The sequence below is a fragment of the Trachinotus anak genome, unplaced genomic scaffold (assembly GCF_046630095.1).
Source record: "Trachinotus anak isolate AG129_WGS33_773 ecotype Australia unplaced genomic scaffold, CSIRO_AGI_Tana_v1 ptg000013l, whole genome shotgun sequence".
Lineage (NCBI taxonomy): Eukaryota > Metazoa > Chordata > Actinopteri > Carangiformes > Carangidae > Trachinotus > Trachinotus anak.
The window spans coordinates 9,237,600-9,252,136 of NW_027273864.1; the positions used below are offsets into that span (position 1 = coordinate 9,237,600).

Sequence of the window (14,537 nt, forward strand, 5' to 3'; positions counted from 1 at the left end):
AATGACATAATTCATTTTGGCCCCCGATGTCTTGCTGTAGCACAGACACTAATTTCCTCTCCCATGTTCCCCTTAAAAAGGTGTAAATGTTACTGGGTCCATGGGGATGCACACACCTGCTGTGCAGCGTTTTGTCAGTGAAAACTTGTTTGGATGTAGAATTTCTGAAACACCTCCTCTCAATAGCCCAGCAGCTCATGTCATTAGTCAGGTATAGAAAAATGAAGCCCATTTGTCTCAGCGTGGATGCAGAGTCGTGCTCCACACTTTTTTTTTCACCTGTTTGTAAGGCCAGACAGGTGCTGCAATGAATGCAAGGTAATTTGCGCTTGGCTGCAGCAACTGTTTGTAGCCATGTGCAGGAAATGGAAGGATGGATGGCTGCAGTGGACAAAGGGAGAGGGGAAGGGTGGATGGATGGATGTCAGAGGATCAGAGAGATGATGAAAGAACAGAGCAGAAACCCCCACGATGCTCTGCTCTCTCGTTCTCTCTTTCGTCTCTCCGCCCCTTCTTCATGACTCATAAATCAGGGGTGTCACATTAGTCCCTGCCAAGCTATCAGGCCTCGAACTCCTCTTCTCACAGAAGGAGAGATGGACCTTTTCCCTCCTCCCATGTAGCCAGTGGACGGACAAATGGCAGGTTTGAGGGACTAACACAGACAAAAGGTGTTAAACTATTTCATAAGTGTCGGTGTGTTTCATGAGCCCATCCACTGCACAGTTGCTTCCTTTATGTCCCCTTCAATAAATGGGAAGCTAAATACCCAAAGACGTATGAGATTTCAGATTATCTGCTTGGCTGCTTGGAAAACTCTTAAGAGCATTCATCTACAAAGCATCCATAGTGTTGTATTTCCCCTCAGTGCCTTTAAAGTGCAGTTTTAAGGAGAGTTATTGTACCCTTGAAGACAGACAGGAGGTTGAAATGTGTTTTTTCCTTTGTTTTTGTTTCGTGGACATGCAGCTTAAAGAGGGTAAAAACACCAAGTGGATCATTGGCACGCTAGATAGCTCTTATTGGCATAATGGCCGGCAAGAGCTCAGACGGCTTGTAAATGCAGCCTGTCAAAAAGCACTCCATGGATCAGTGTTCTTTGAGGACATACACTCAGAGGCACAAACACAATTATGTGAACTTGCATAACCCACATAAACAAACTCACAGTTACCGGCATGCACATTCATAAGGCCTGTATAATGCGGACAGTCTTGTACACACCCTTTGGAAAGAGATAAACGTTGATGATGGTTCCCTGCACAGACCAAAGCAGAAAATCAATTCACTGTATGGGCAGGAAGCGTCGTATTTTTGCCCACTTCGCATTAAAAATTCTGCTGACTGCACGTTCCAATGGCACCATAACGAACAGCATTGCGGTCCCAAAAAGCAATGATGGGGGAGCAGCCTGCCCGCTAGGTGCCCACCATTCACCTCAGCTCATTTTTGGCTCGCTGGAGGCTTGAGCCAGTGAAATCACTGCTTGTTGCACAGGGACGAGGTGAGGCTCTCTCTCTCCCCCTCACGCCCCACAATCTCCCATGTCCTCCCACCTCCATCGCCATTTGGGCGAGTCGTAAATCTCCACTATTGCACCATCTTTTGTTTCCATGACAATGCTCTGCAGATAGTGTGTGCTGGGGTCTCCTCTGGGTGGATGTGTGCATTTGTGGGAGGAGGGGATTTCACTCCTCCTTTTTTTTTTTAAAAGCCATGCAAGGCACGTTACAAAGGAAAAGCCAGACCATGGTTCAGTTTTTTTTTTTTAGATAATAAGGCACCGTGGAAAACTGTTGTGTTCCTTTACATTTTTTCACAAAACTTTTTGCTTGCCTGCTCTACCGGGTCGTCTTTCTGTCTATGTAGTCACATTGTTATGCTCCTGTGTCACGTTTAATTTCACAGTTTACACACAGACACATAGAGGAAGCTAAATAAAGCTGTACTCTGCGGGGCTGTCACATCCAGGCTGCTGATGTACACAGCTGATGCGAGCCTTTCACTCCGTCACTGTACAGCGTAGAGCGGCTCACCACAACAACCGTTGCTTGGAGACTGTCTGTCCGTTCCCCATGGTCACCAAGGCACTGTCGCCACGGTGACAGATGGACCTGCCTGTTGGAAGCAATCACTCCCAGCCGAGATCTACCAACACGAACACATAAACATGCACACTGTGGACAGACAACATAATCTACTTAGTAACGGCTTCCGTTTAGCGACTGCTGCGCTGCCAGGTTGGTGCAACAGTTCACTATCTGTAGAAGGAAACTGTGCAGCATGTTCACCCGGGCGTGCAGCGCTTCTTGTCAACCTGTACCCAGTTCAGCAGAATACAATTCTTCCAAACCAAAGGTCCTGTGACAGCAGTTTTTTGCTGAATTCATCTTTCCAGTGCACAAAACTGTCACAGCTTTCAAATGTATAGTCGCACTTATTCCACCACATGTTATTTCCAGTGTTTGCAAGAAAGTCCACCCACTGGTGGAATTTAACCAGCTGTAGGGCTATCACACAGAGGAAAATAAGTCCCTGAAAATCATGGACTTTTTCCTCAGGCAGTGAAACAAAATGACTGTTATTCTGTCAAGCTTGATAAAAAAATTTTTTAACTGCAATCCTCAAATATACTGGGTATTATTTCGGCCTCATTGGAATTCATATTCATCTGTTAATATATCATTAATCATAAAAACCACATATTATACAAATGTAAAGCCCTGTAGGTTTAATAATCCATCATTACTCACTGCTAAGAATGCATTGCCTGGCACAAATTTTAAGATTTAGTAAGCAGCATAAAATGAGCCAGTCCATTATTTGAGAGCTGGAGGCGCAGACGATTCTCACTCAGGCTGTCGGTGTGCAGGCCGGGCCAGATTGCCCACCTGTCCAAAACTGCTCTTTCCTCCCTCTTGTATGTAATTGGGACTGGAGGTTGGCCCAAACATCCACAATACCTTTTGATCTGGGAGCTTCAAACACACAGCACACAAACTCTGGCATTTCACACACACACACGCACGCACACAAAAACCCATGGAGCTGCCTCTGCCTACTAATGTAATGTTGACCTTTTGTTACAGCTGTGTTCTCACAGTTTGTGTTTGTTTCGGTGATTGTTTTCATCATGGATTATCTGGCATTTTTATTCTTAATTAATAGATTAATTGTTTAGTCTGTTAAATGTCACAAAATAATGAAAAATGCCCATCACAAGTTCCCAGAGCCCAATATGACATCTTCATTTTGCTTTTTCTGTCCTGCTGAAACATTTGCCTGAAAAGTTTTGTGAACAATTAATCGCTTATCAAAAAACAGCTCATTCAATAACACTGCTCTCAGAGTACCACACACAGATTCCAAGGTTAAACAGAAAATGTGCCGTACATGATGAAGACATGAATCGACCTGTGTCTGAGTCGGTTTATTGTTTGCTGGGGTGTGTCCACCGCAAAAACTAGGAGAGACAGTGCGCTGAGAGACACTGACACTGACAGCGTCAGATCAGTTGCACTGGATCAGCGAATAATAATAAAACAGCCTGTCTGACACTTTGACTGACAGCATACTTACCACCAGAGTGAAGTGTGCATACACGTCTGATTTAGGGAATTGCTACACGCCCCTGAATGAATGATTCCTATTGATTGGAAAAAGGTGAAAAGGGGAGAGCGGAGAGTTATGGGAAGGAGGTGGGGGGAGGAGAGGAAGGAGAGAAGAAAAAAGCTGCAGACGCACCACAGTTGGAGCTGTCAGTTGTGAATGAACCCAGATGTCTGAGAGATAAAGAAGACAAGAGCACGTGTGTGTGTGTGTGTGTGTGTGTGTGTGTGTGTGTGTGTGTGTGTGTGTCTGTGTCTGTGTCTGTGTCTGTGTCTTGATGTAAGATCTTATCCTCTCAGTTTCTCTAAAGGATTGACACAATACAGTGGCCCATTTTCTTAGATCAGACACTACTTAGTCTCATTTGTGATTTACATGTTACACACCCTTGTATGTCAGAGGTGTGTGTGTGTGTGTGTTTTTCATGCTCCACTAAAATATTGTAGAGTCAAACACACAACGAGTCTCACATTTTCCCTTTGTTTCATCCATTCTTTCTCCTATTCTCATTTCCATAACTTCATACAACTGTTTACTTCATGCAGAGCTGAGGGAGGGAGGGGGAGAGGGCTGTGATGTGCTTAAGGAGCAAATTTCCCCGGCTAGATCCAAACTGTGTTCGCGTTTTAGTCATCAGTCACTCTTTCTTTGTGTGCTTTGTGTGGTATTTCTGCAATGATATCTCTGGTCACTGCTCACTCATGCAGAAACCCGCCTGTCATACCTTAAGCGAACTTCGATTAGTGTCAGGAGCGCAGCACAGAGCTGCCTGACGCCTGTGTGCTGTGTGTGTGTGTGTGTGCGCACGTGTGCGTGCAGCTGCATGGATGTTTACCAGCATGTGGAGGTGGGAGGGTGGCTGAGATGGAGGGGAGAGAGAAAGAAGAAGAGGGAGGAGGGGAGGATGCTGATGCTGAGGGTAGAAAAGGGAGGGAGGACAGTGTGCAGTGAGGTGAGAGAGAAAGGGAAAAAAAGGAAAAGACAGCAGGAAAGAGAGAGACGGGGAGGACGCGCCAACTGCCTATAGATGCTGGAGCCTTCGACAGCGGAGCGCAGCGCTCAGCGGACACAGGAAGATGGTCTCAGTAAGAGGGGAACTGACGGTTGCCTATAATTTAATGTTCAGTATCTTGGACTCCTTCTCCATGGGTAATGCTACGGCCAGGAACTCCAGAGCACAGCTCGCTTTCCTCCTCTTTACTCCTTTCTCTTTATTCTCCACATTAGTTGCTCTCCAGGATTCTGTCCTTTCTTCTCAACTCTCACTTTCCTCCCTCCAACACACACTCACTCACGTGCGTGCGCCGCCATCGGGTAGCCAGGGTCTAGCGAGCGCAGGGTTAGCCCTTGGGGCTGGCCCCACTCTTCCGCTGCACCAGTCAAGCCAAGCGCTGGCCGCGGCAGTGATGCAGATAGATCGCGCTGCCTGCTTCCCCCCCTCCCCTCCCTTCCCTTCCTCCTGAAAACACCAGCCGCGGATGGGCGAGCAAAAGGAACCGAAGCAGGGAAAGAGAGGAAAGAAGGGAGAAGGAGACGAGGGCTAGATGAGCACTGTTTTGACATTGTTTTGGAGTCTCCGTTATGTTTTTTCCCTTTCTTCTTCTTCTTTTTTTTTGCATGCTTCCTTTTCCTCAACGTGGAGTACACACTATTACTTCATTGGTAACCTCTCTTTTTCTTTTTCCCTTCTCTGTCTGGCTTCACAGGGGTGGCACCGGCAAAGAAGAGCCCGAAACTGGTAAGTAGTTGTTGTCATATTTCTCTCCCTCCCTGTCATCCATTGCTCCTCTGTCTTTCATCTACATGTGGCAAAGGGATATTCAGCCCTCTCCCACCCTCTCCCCTCCCGCCTCATCTCTAACTCCCCTCTATAAGGTGTAACTTGTGCTGATGTTGTGGGTCTGTTCGTAGACCTGGGAATCTGTGCTGTGTGGGGGTTGATCCTTGTAGCTTCCCCACCCCCCACCCCCCCCCCCCCCCCCCCCCCCCCCCTCCTCCTCCTCCTCCTCCTCCTCTTTGGCGGGGGCTGGGACCAGGGGCTTTGATGCACCGCGTGAGTTGGGTTGCTAACACGCTGATGATCACATTGCACTGGGTGCTAAGCTTGCAGTGTGAGAGTTGAATGTATGATCACAGCTGTGAGACGGCCTCATCCTGTGATATCTGCTGCATTAATGGAGGAACCCTGACTGTTTCTCACTGTACATGTGTTTGTCAATTTTGTTTTGCAGGCTGATTTTGAGCTGGCTCCTCCGTACAGAGATTACACTAGGAGGGTATGTGATGTTGTTTAGAGGGGGTGCAAGTGTTGGGGAATGAGGTGTGGTGGTGTGTAGAGGACAGTGGTGATGGTGTGACTCTTACATTGGATGATAGAGGTGATGGATTAGATGAGAATGATGATGATGATAATGCTTGATGATTTAACATAATGTTTGGTTGTATGAGGTAACAAAACAAACTGAATGCTGCTGATGCTGTGATGCATCAAGATGCTGGTCAGAGCTGAGTCCCGGGGAAGCAGCAAGGATATGTTTTCATTGCCCCAGCCCCTCCTCCCTCCATCCCTCCCTCCATCCCATCTTCTGTCTCCTTAATAAGTTATTGGAGCAGGAGAAACCAATGTATTAGACCAGTCCTGGAGCACAGAGGGAGAACACAGTGACTGCAGAAGGTCAAATCTAATAGATCCTTCAAGAGCAAGAGATTTGTTTTCATTTGAAAGGGGTATAGGATTTGGACTTGGTGTGCATCAAACTGAGAGAGAAACAAGACGTAATGCTGCCTCGTTGGCTAATGGCTAATTTTGTTTGATGGAATTAAAGTGACCAGAAAATAATTTTTACCGTCAGTGGGAAGCATTGGTCCTGAAGTCTGACTTTAGCAACAAATATGGCCTTCATTTGTGACTAATTATACGCATTCATTGATTTTTACTTCACCGCACAACACAATGAGGTTCCACTCGAAACACCGGTGGAGGAAGCATTCCAGCTGGAGCCACAGCTCTGACTTAATATTTGCCAAAGCGTCAAGCTTCTCTTATGTCTAACAAGGATGATGAATATAAACATGAATTGCAGAGGTGTAGGAGGCTGATTCAGGGAGTAATGAGTCTGAATTTATTGAAGACATGGCTGCACTTTGAAGGCCAAACACTTTGATATTTGAGAACAGATGAGCCACTTGCCTCAGCCGCTTCATGGTGTATTTTTGTCCACCACATCCAAAGTGCTGGGAAGTCACATGACGTGAAGAGACTGAACTGCTGTCATTTTCTCTCACTGTCTTAAAATATCTGCCTTTCCTTCTCATGCTCTGTCTGTAACCCTGTCACAACATTGTGGTATTTTTGAAATCTTTACAATGGTGAAAATTCTGCAGACAAATGGTGAAGGTGTGACTGTAAAGAGAGACATTGAGACAGTGGGCACAGAAAGGATTTTTTACATTTACTTACAGTCTACTTGTACTTGAACCTAGGATTGTATGTGCTTTACCCTGCTCATGCACCGCTCCCCTCAAATCCTTGAGCAGGTGCTTAAGTGCCCATGTTATTGAAGGGCCAGTGGCAATTTATGAGGATTTTTACATTTCTGGCTCCACCAGTAAAATCCTCCCTTCGTTTCAAATCCCACAAGTGCTTTACTCACTGCGAATATCTCTACACTTGCAGCAAGGGATGCAGTTGCTTGTTAATACATTCCACTCTGTTAAACAAAAGGAATAGGCAATGCACCCTCATAAGTTGAGCCACTGTTTCCCTTCCTGAGAAACCAATGACGTCTTTTCTCTCTGCCTTTGTTGCCTATAAGAATTCTCTGCTACAAGAAATCTAATCAGCCTGATTATTCTTTGTGTTGAATAAAGTAGGAACACAACAATGCTTGGCGTTAGGCATCCACAGAATCTGTTTTCACTCTTACCCGAAGGAGCAGCAATCTTTAATCTTTCTGAACTCTAATCCAACCTTCCTGTGTAGTCATTTCTTCATTGCCTTGTTTCTCCTCTCGTGAACCACAACCCTGATTCCTCTCTTCTTTTCCACTGTTGAGCATCTAATAACCTTTTGTTTTGTCTCTGTCTGTCACCTCTGAGTTCAGCCTCCATGCTCCTCCACAGCTGACTGTCAATAGTCAAATGATATTGATCTGCTTCTTCAACAGCAGTTATCAAGGAAGGACAGTCAGAACAGCTCCCAGCATAGTGTTTCCAGCCACCGGAGCGCCCACACAGACTCGCCTGTGCACCCGTCCCTGGCACCCCCTCTCAGCGAGAGCGCCGCACCCCCGCCCCCCTCTCAGCCACTGCCAGGCCTGCCGCCTCAGGACTCCCCGGCAGACGGGACCATCCAGAGAAAACCGGACCCCTTTAAGATCTGGGCCCAGTCCAGGAGCATGTATGAAAGTAGGCGTAAGTATATTATTTTTTGGTGGCGGTTGGATGAGGGCTGCATGGGGCTGTTGGCTCGGTGGAGACCCACGGTGTGTTTTAATGGTACTGCACGTTTTGGAGCAAGATTTTGGGATGAGAGAAACTGTAAGTCTTGTGCATGTAAGTAACTGGTTTATATTCTCAAAGAAAAGCAACAGTGACTCAACCTTTTCCTGTGCTCTTGTTGGGTTTCTGGAGGGAGATGTGGTCTCAATTTGGTGCTTGGAGAGTCACATGCATGGATGGTATAATAAGACCTGGATGACGGATCTAAAAATGGCGCCTATTCAGTTCAATACAAGTTGCTCTCCTGCACTCCTGCTTTGTCTCATTGAGAAGCAGATTTATACGGCATTTCTTCTTTAAAAAAAAAACAAAACAACCAAAACTGTGCAGGGCTGTAGTTAAGCTTTATGTCCCGTCATTGCTCTTTCTATTTTTCACTGTTCTGTTTCACAGATATTTGATTTGAAAATGAAAAATATATCAACATTATTTTTTATAAAGATTTAATTTGAATGATGAATGCCACTGTACATTTAGCAAACTGTATACTGAGCACACACTGAGGGAGTTAGAGGCGGTGATGAGGACGGTTCTTCCCCTCAGGGACAGAGAGGGGCAGCGGGCTGCAGCGGCTCAGGCCCCCGCTGCTGACCCGGAGGCCGCTGCGTCCAGGCCGGACTCAGTTATAGTTTAACCCGCTGACACAGTGAAGGTCATTAATCTATAAAATAATGAGGCGGTGGTTGTGACTGATGACTGGCTGGTGACCTGCAGTCAGGATGAGACACTGCTGCTCACACATCACAGAAACTATCACACAGAAGCTCAATGACTTAAATTAAAATACCTGAAGAAACTGTGACGGAGGAAGTGATGAACAATCATATCGGCGTCTTAGTGAATCCGGTTATGCGGCGAATATATCGATTAAAAACAATTACATTCCTGAAAAAAAGTGTAAGAAGTTACGAATAAATGCGACAAAAAAAAAAATCACAACATCAATGAACCTTGGTTTGTGTAGAAGAAAACTCGCCTTTGTTTGTTTATTCACTTTTCACTAACTTGTTCTCGTCCTGACGACGCTAGCAGTAACCTAGCAACCATGCTCGTTCACGAGACACAGCGGGACCGCGGATAGAGTGCACGTACACAGTGGTGACGTCACTCAGAGAAAAAAGACTCTTCTGAGCTTTGAAAAACTTTTACAAAGACTAAAACCCCATGGCTTAAACATGTAGAAGAGAAAGATTGATATCTGGCTGTGTGCACAGCTGGAGGTGTCCTGTTGAAAGTTTTACAGGCTGCAATACCACGAGTGGCCACTGGAAACACTGCTGCGAGGCTGAGCGGCGTGCAGGTCTGATAATACAGCCATGGTCACATGTGGACTTCTGTGGAGTCCTGCAGTAAAGCATATTTTCATGAAGATTGAGATGTTCAGTGTTTGTTGAAATAGTTTTAGAGAAGTGTTGTTTCTCACAGGACTGTTACATTAGACTACGTTCGTTTTAGCCAGGTGTACCTGATAAACTAGCATTAATGTAGTGTACATGAAAATAGTCTGAATCAGTTCACATAGGACTAAGGATGCAAACAGCACTGAAGAATGCAATTGAACGTGTAATTAAAAAACAGTTAAGCATTTTGGGAAATATGCTTATTAGCTGTCTTGAGAAGATTGATGCCACTGATGTCTGTAAAGCTACAGCCAGCAGGTGATTAGCTTAGCCTTGCTTAGCTTACACAAATAGCAGGGGGAAACAGCTACCCTGGGTTTGTTCAAAGCAGTTTTTACATTTCTGTTTGTGTATGGATTAAACAAACGAGATTCAGCGTGTTCTTTGTGAAATTTAGCTGGTATGTAGCTTTTTGGACCCAGAAAGGCTAGCAGTTCCCCCTCGTCTTTTCGATAAGCTAAGGCACTGCTGGCTCTAGCTTTCTATTTGTCTTACAGACACCAACTGACTCTCAGCACGAAAGTGAATAAGCACATTCCCCTAAATGTCAAGTTCTGTCAAAGCTGTTATCCGACAGTGCAGCATTAGCTTTGATTTTATTGTCATTTCCAAACAGTATAAGCAGCAGAGGGTCCCACATCTTTTTGGTCATGTCCTTTAAAAGCTACTAGATGCTACTTTGGTCCAGTTGTAGACACTGACACCATTGACACACTTTTACACCAGACTTCCCTAAAGAGACACACGGGCGTATAATTAGCAGCAATAGTGGAGTGGATGTCAGAGAATTGCATATCCCCGTCCTCCTTGTCTTGCTTTGCCAAAGCAAGGGGATAGCTCCAATTAAAAAGAATAACCCTCAGATCCACTGTCAAGTTACCAAAAAGAAAACAGGAGAGGAGAGGAGGAGAAAAAACAGGAGTCTGCAAGGGCTGAGAAACCTTAACATCTAATCACTTTCCAAGGCACAACTTGTCAAGGATTTTCATTATTTAGATCTCTATGAAGAAGGGCTGAGCGTGGGCTAGTCGTGTAGACGCCTGTTGGCAAGCTCCTGTGAAGAGCCGAGAGGACAATAGTGTTGCAGTTAAAAAGGAAATAAAGAATAGAGATGGAGAGTGAAAAAAACCAAGGCCGAAGGGGAGCCATGCCTACATACATGTCTTAAGGCAGGGATTTTCAAAATTGCGTGAGCCAGTTAATTGAAATACATGTGACACAAACACATAAAAAAGATGTGAAAGAGAAAAATTAGGACAAGAGAAAGGAAAAGTATTTCCATAGCTCAGAATCAAGGGATTCTTAGGTATAAAAAAGGAAGAACATGAGAGAGTGACAGGGATGACAGCTGACCTGTAACAGCAAGTGTAAATCCTTCGCTTTTCACGCTGCATTGAGCCCTCGCCCTAAAATCCTGCAGTATGCACCCTATAGGGCTCAAACGGGGTGCGGCAGAGACATTTCTCTGCACAACATTCGCTGTAATGAAAAGTTCTGCTGGGATCAAGGACTTCAAATGCACCGTGTGGTGAACAGTTTCCATTTGCAGAAAAAAATCCCCTTAAAATCTCACTCAGCATTAAACTGCTCTGAAAAAAAACAAAACAAAAAACGAAGTCGGAGAGAACAGGGAACTTGCTCGTGCTTTATTGGCCTTCATTTTGATTATTGTCTGGTTTTAACATGTTCCCAGTTTAATTTCCTCGCTGTCTGAACCATCCATGCTTGTTATTTGCAGTCCTCATTCATAGTTCTGCACAGGTCCGTCCATCTCTATAAAATATTGATCCATTCACGCCCAGTTGGCTCACTGTTGGGATCACTTATGGATCTATTAATCGACAGGAACAGGGTGTAACTGCAGCTGACCCTCCCCAGTGCAGGTGCAGATTGCGGCGGTTAGCCTCTGACTCTTCCTCTCCCAGTTCCTCCACAGTTACATTGTGATAGATTGGAAGAGATAGCTGCACTCCGCAGGGATTTTCACTGTTGACTGAAGGAACAGATTGGAGGCAGGCTGCTTATGCCTTCTGCCACCCTGCCGCTTCTTAGTGGCTTTAGTGGCCTTGGCAGCAGCGACCTGTGCTGGTGCAAAAAGGAAAACTCCCCGGGGGTTTACTCAGAGGTGAATGTTTGTCAGCCAGTGCAACACAGCTGCGACCACACAAATGCATTCACATACCTGCATATGTGAATAAATATACACATACTTAAAGCAAAGACGCTGGTGTGTACACCAGGATGAGGCCACACACATTCACACTCACCCCGTCTCTCCCCTGGCTCCCAGTAACCCCCCAGAGGCTCCTCTCATTTCCACTGCTACATGAACCATGAGCTGTAAGTCGCTGCAGAGCAATGCTTCTTTTATGGCACGCACACACACACACACACACACACACACACACACACACACACACACACTGGCTTCTTTCTTCTGCGGATGGGAGTGAACTGTGAACTAGCCACACTCAGACCCTCTGCTCAATAATATATAGCCCATTCTGGTTTTGTATTAGCACCTCTGTTGGGTGGGAAGTGCTCTCGAATGTAGGAAAGAGTGGAAATGCAGTTGCATGTCACACATCACTTCATAAAAGAAACAGTGTCATCCATAATGTCCACTCTGTGGGAACGTCACAGAAAATGTTTTAAAAAGAAGATAAACCTGTGCTGTGCTAGAGATCTTTTTTGCAGCTTGTTTGGTTTTTGATAGTCTATTTAAGCTCCATACCTGTGCTCTCTACCCAAAATAGATCCTTTTTTATCTTTTGATGGATTGGTTGTTTGTTCCTTTCTCAGAGCCTCCAGACAGATTGTTTGTGCTAAGTGCTATCTTAGTGAAAAAGCTTAGAACAGTTGGGCGGATGATTATTTGCATGTTGACATAGTTTGATTCCGTGAGAACAGTGGGTGCATCCATTAAGGCCACACTGTCGTCTGCAGACCTCTTTATGACAAAGCTAGAGCATGAAATTTTGAATGAAGGAGGTGAAGTAAATGTCTAATGATTTGACAGCTCTGAATATTTCATGTACTGGCTCAGGCACAGGAACTCCCATGGGCTTTGCTGTTGGTCTTAATACAGAAATGGTAATGATGCCTTGTTGTCTGTTGTTTCACAGTTCCAGATTTCCAGGAGCAGGACATATTCCTGTGGAGAAAGGACACGGGGTTCGGCTTCAGGATCCTCGGAGGCAACGAGCCAGGAGAGCCGGTGAGTCTCCCTCAACAAACCTTCTCGAGCTCTCACAGCAGAATCCCCCAGTTTGCTTTTCAATTTCCTCAATTTTCAGTCTACATTTGCGTGAAATGTATAAACTACAACTGACAAGACTCAGTAACCTGAATGATGAAAAGGATGCTACTGTATATTCCCAGCGCTAGTCAGAGCAGCATCTATGCGGCTTTTTCACCACCTCTGCTTTTTCTGTTTCTCTCCTGTTGTGTATGTCTGAGCATTTGTGTTGGACTCAAATTCAGATCAGTGATTTCTACAACAAAGTTTGTCTTTGATCTGGCCAACTTAGCCTCAATCAGTCAAAAAAAAAAAAAAAAAAACATCCACCGCGCACAACACTTTTTTCTCTCCATTTTTTAGAGAGGCAAAGTTGTTTGTTCTGGTTCACCCGTCTGTGCTGCGATCTGTAAAGGAAAAAAATAATGATTTACCTCAGATCTTGGCTGGTGTGACTACTGTAGCAGACTGAGAAGAAGAGTAAAGACATAATAGGGAGGTTATTATTTATATGTGTGTACTATTCTTTGACCCAGGAAATTGCAATCTTTGAGCTTCTTCCATGTAAATTACCTAAAAAGCTAGAGCACATACAGGAGCTATTGGCAGTCTTCACCTGTTCCTGATCTCTGTGCACACAGTCTAACAAATGTCATCCATCTGCTGTGGTTGTGTTATAGATCTACATCGGCCACATAGTGAAGTACGGCGCTGCAGACGAGGACGGACGCCTGCGGTCCGGCGATGAGCTGATATGCGTGGACGGCACGGCAGTGGTGGGCAAGTCGCACCAATTGGTGGTTCAACTGATGCAGCAGGCGGCCAAGCAGGGCCACGTCAACCTCACTGTGCGACGCAAAACCAGCTACGCCGGTAAGAAGCAAGAGGGATCAAGATGGGGGAGCACGGCAGCTTGTTAAATAGCTGCTGACTAGAAAAATCAATGTTGAACCAGTTTTAAATATTTCTGCTGGCTGAAGTTCAAAAACTTTCTCAGGGCTTGTGAATTATGGCAAATGTATTAGATACACAAGGCGACAGTGAGAAAACCAGACCAGGGAAGACTGATTCCAGCCCTGGCTGATTTGGTGACAGGGTGTCAGTGCTCAGTATTACAGGTCCCAGAACTGTAGGGGCAGCAATAGAGGAGCAACTGGTGTATTTGTTTACAGTGCAGCCAGACAGTCTCATGTTGTTTTGATAAAGAAATCAGCCAAGAATCCGCCTTTTGCTATCTTGCCCTGAGGAACCGCGATCTAATGCTGCACACAGCCAAGTTGTTTTCCACACAGCAGCAGAGCACAGTGAGGGTGGTTACCTTGCTGAGATGTTGGAAGTGTGCAGCCTGTTGCCTGTAACTCCAACATAACTCTTCATCCAACAGCTCAGTGCTCACTCCCAGCTATATTTAAAACCGAGCAGCTGTCAAATAGTAAACAGTGAAGGTGTTATCACTGAGATAGAATTACACTGGATTACGTGCCTACCTGGTATGGCACTGATGGACTAGCAATATCCAATATAACTACTATATACAGCGGCGATGACTGAATGTAAATGCATTAAATGGCTGTTGCAGAAAAAATGCCAATCACGAATAGCATCAAAAACAAGGTTTCATTTAATTATCACTTTAATGCCTTGAAAATGAACCTGTAATTGTTTGTTTATTAAGTACAATTATCCACAGTGTCTTGTAGTTGCTAATATACTCAAGCACTTCAGTAATTCTGCTTGATATTATATTAGCAGTGTGTTTTACCACATGCTTTATTTATTTTGTCAACAAC

The 14,537-nt window shown here is 45.1% G+C and overlaps 1 protein-coding gene across 11 annotated transcripts in view; it reads left to right on the top strand.

The window, feature by feature from the left end:
* Positions 1-14,537, top strand: part of magi1b (membrane associated guanylate kinase, WW and PDZ domain containing 1b) — a 133,793-nt gene that overhangs the window by 104,231 nt on the left and 15,025 nt on the right. For 6 of the 11 annotated variants that reach the window (XM_071492989.1, XM_071492990.1, XM_071492983.1 and 3 more), the window contains 5 exons: positions 5,316-5,347; positions 5,841-5,885; positions 7,776-8,022; positions 12,635-12,726; positions 13,428-13,620. In XM_071492989.1, coding sequence (XP_071349090.1) covers positions 5,316-5,347; positions 5,841-5,885; positions 7,776-8,022; positions 12,635-12,726; positions 13,428-13,620 — 609 coding nt within the window. The remainder of the gene's footprint in view (positions 1-5,315; positions 5,348-5,840; positions 5,886-7,775; positions 8,023-12,634; positions 12,727-13,427; positions 13,621-14,537) is intronic. The other 5 variants (XM_071492991.1, XM_071492986.1, XM_071492982.1 and 2 more) reach the window with 4 other exon arrangements.